This window comes from Frankliniella occidentalis, unplaced genomic scaffold, assembly GCF_000697945.3.
Source record: "Frankliniella occidentalis isolate FOCC.00 unplaced genomic scaffold, Focc_3.1 Scaffold3259, whole genome shotgun sequence".
In the NCBI taxonomy this organism is placed as follows: Eukaryota; Metazoa; Arthropoda; class Insecta; order Thysanoptera; family Thripidae; genus Frankliniella; species Frankliniella occidentalis.
Window position 1 is genome coordinate 2936 of NW_026270323.1, and position 3433 is coordinate 6368.

At 68.4% G+C, this 3433-nt stretch overlaps 1 protein-coding gene across 1 annotated transcript; it reads left to right on the top strand.

Moving 5' to 3' along the window:
- Positions 1 to 1271: 1271 nt before the first annotated feature.
- Positions 1272 to 2554, top strand: LOC127752032 (hypermethylated in cancer 1 protein-like; the record flags this gene model as incomplete). The annotated part of the gene is made up of 1 exon (XM_052276512.1): positions 1272 to 2554. A coding segment is annotated over exon 1 (1245 nt), but the record flags the coding sequence as incomplete, so codon positions are not given.
- Positions 2555 to 3433: the final 879 nt, after the last annotated feature.

A 3433-nucleotide genomic window follows, 5' to 3' on the forward strand; every position in this document is an offset into this window, starting at 1 on the left:
CCTTGAGCCCAGTGTTGCCCCATGCTGTCTCCCACGCCACCCCTATGCCAGCAAACCGGGCCGGCCGGCCTGTAGTTCCGATAATAGAATTAATCATCAGAAACAGCAGGGGCGAGGCGAGGGCGCACAGCTCAATATTTCGATCGCGCCGGGTGGGTCTTTGAACTTTGTGTCCAATCACCGCAGCGCTCGGCAGACGCCGAGTGTCTCACCTTCACGCCCGCCACCTGGAGCGCTAGGCGTTCAACAAGTAGGGAGGGGTGCTTCCAGAGCTTTGGCCGACTTGAAGTTTTGTGTCCAGCAAATGGTCGGTGCGCGGTGCTGCTTCGCGGAACACGTCCATGATGACGTCGTTGCAAAAGCGCCCAGCCATCCGCAGTCACGTTCGAACGCTCACGACGCCCATGCCGGCGATATCGTTACGACGTCGGTTTGGTCGTTTGGGCATCTCACTTCTTCTCACCGGGGCATCATCGTTGAAACGCTTTGCGATAAATCAGACCCGCGACAAAGCGGGACGGCCAGCAGCGCGGTCTTCTGCTTGTGCCGACGCTAGACGTGCAGACGTGAGGCTCGGGCACGCTGCTTGGGCACCGGGGCATGCTGCGGCCGCCGCGGCCCGACCCGGCCCCGGCCGTGACCTCAATGTAGTGTCACGTCATACGGAGCGCCAGCAGCAGCAGCCGGGGCTTGGCCGGGACCATAGCCGGCCGCTGCAGTCAGCAGCCCGGCGCACTCGGTGTGGTTATCGCGGGCCAGCGCATGCAGGACGGGCGCGGCCCCCGGGCCCCCGGGCCCCCCAGCTGCATCCAGAATTAGTCCGTGTAGTCTGCGGCGCGGCGTTGGCCTCGCGGCGAGTGGCACCGCGCGGCTGGAAAAGGATAGCCGCGCCGCACCGGCCAGCTGCGCGCGCTGCCAGCTGCGAGCCGCGCCCCGCGCCAGCTGCATGCGGTGTGTGCCGGAGAGATTATTGTATCAATCACCAAGCACGGCGATAATGCCATGGCAGCGTGGCAATGTCTCGGTGCCCACGATGTCCCGGTGCCCGCGGTGCCCGATGCTCTTGACAGTGCGCCCTGGTGCCCCGGTGCCCGCACCCGCGGTGCCCACCACTCCTGTCCTGGTATGGATGTAGTGCCCCGCTGTCCCCGGTGTTCCCCTCGTGCCCGCTGCCCCCGGTCCCGGTGTTCCCCTCGTGCCCGCTGCCCCGCCCCCTGCCATGCCGGCGATGACTAACCTCCGCTCCCCTTTCTTTCTGCCCGCAGTGCCCATGCACTTCCTGGCGGAGGGCGACGACCCTCCCGTCATCATGATTCCCGAGCCGCTGGACGACGACGAGCAGCTCGCGGCCGCCAAGCAGGCGGACAAGGCGGAGCGCAACTACATGTGCGCCCAGTGCGACTTCGTGACGCAGAGCCCGCGCGCCTACCTGACGCACCTGCGCTGCGTGCACCACGAGCGCATGCAGATCTACGAGTGCCCGCACTGCACGTACGCCTCGCGGCACTCGCAGAAGATGCAGCGCCACGTGTCCATGGTGCACGACCCCGCCCGGCCAGAGCGCCGCCGTCCGGGGCCGCCGCCGCGGGACCGCGACGACTACTACGACGACTTCGTGGCCGAGATGCACAAGCGGCAGGCCGCCAGGATCGTCAAGAAGCGACAGCAGCAGCTCATGCAGCAGGAGCACAACGTGGCCATGGCTGCGCGAGCTGTGGCGGCAGCAGCGGCGGCCGCCGGCGGCGACCCGGGCACCAGCAGCAGACCTCGAAGGACGCCGCCGACGTGCACCGTCACGAGGAGCACGCTCGTGGACGGCTCTGACGATGACGACGACGACAGACTCGTGATCGATCAACTGGACGACGAGGCCCCCGAGGACGGCGACGATGACCACGAGGACGGCCAGGAGGGGGGCTCGACTCCGCCCTCCCGCCACAGCAGCGTCATCACGAGCGTCGGCGTCGTCCGGGACAACAGCGACAACCCGGAGCTCGAGGCGATGTCTCCGGCGTCGCGGCACCACGACGAGGAAGAGGACGAGTCGCAGTCGTACGCCACCTGGCCGCAGCAGGGCAACCGTAGGGGCGTCCGCATGGAGAAGGACCCCGTCACGCACGCCTACAAGTGCTCGTCCTGCGACTTCACGTCGCGCGCGCCCTCGCTCGTCGCGCGCCACGAGAGCGTCGTGCACCTCAAGAAGCGCTTCTACCGCTGCAGCAAGTGCACGTACGTGACGCACATCCGGGCGCGCTTCACCAAGCACTTCAAGTACCACACGATGCCGCTCATCAAGTGCGACGACTGCGACTTCCAGTCGCCGTACCGCTGGAACCTGGAGCGCCACGTCAAGAACCACGGCGGCAGCGGCCGCTACACGTGCCGCGCGTGCAACTTCTGCGCCGACATCCGCCAGAGCCTGACGGTGCACGAGATGAACCACCACGTGCCGCCCGTGGCGCACCCGGACGAGATCCGCGCCCAGACCCGGCGGCGGCAGAACAGGGCGGCCGCGGCCGCGTCCGCCGCGGCGGCCATCAAGGAGGAGGACAAGGTGAGTGTGCCGTGCTTGTGGTGGAGGGTGGCCCCCGGTGGGCCCCCTATCTCATCGTATGTATACCGTTTATCCTTATCACCCGCTGCTGTCCCCTGGCCTGTCTGCCGCGGGCGCAGCCGCAGCGCAGCAGTGCGCGGGCGGCGCGTTGCACAGATAGAGGCATGCGGCCGACGGCCGAGGTCGCCGTTCAGTCACTTGCGTGCACTTCGCTCACTGACTGCTCCCTGCGGCCCTTTCCGGTGCCAGGTCGCCTTACGCACTTCAGGTACACGTGGGCACATCAACCGCGAGCGCCCCGCGGCGACAATCGATACTCTGTCCAGCAGGTGTGCGCCCGGGCGCAGTCCGGTCCGGCCGCAGTCCGCAGTCCGGCAGCAGTGGTCGCTGGTCGCCCTCGCGGCGTGTCCGTTGCTGGGTCCGCAGGGTCTGTCCGCCGTGCCTGTCCTGTGCCGTCGCATTAGAATATTCAGCGTGGGTTTGCAGGCCGGCGAGGCTCGCGGCCGCAGCCTGCTCCCGCGGCGCGCCGCACACGGCTTTCGGCTGACGTCGGCTTTCTCATCCACCATCGCTGAAGAGCTTGAGGTCGAAGGCCGCCGCCAACCTTGCGCCAACGCCAGTCCCCTCGCGCGCCATTGCTGAAGACAGCCTGAGCGCGCCATCGAGCCGGAAGCTCGGCCGCCGGGCCTACCGGGACAGCATGTAGCGCACTCGGGCTCGCCGAGGGCTGGCTTGGGCTGCTCGGGGGGCGACCTCTGCTCCGCGCGGCCCGGCGTTCCCTCGCGTGCCGCTGCCGCCGCCTCCACCGCCGCCGCCTCCCGCCTCCGCCCCGCCACCCAACCAGCGGGCGCGCTCGGCTCGGCACTGCCGCCGCCCCCG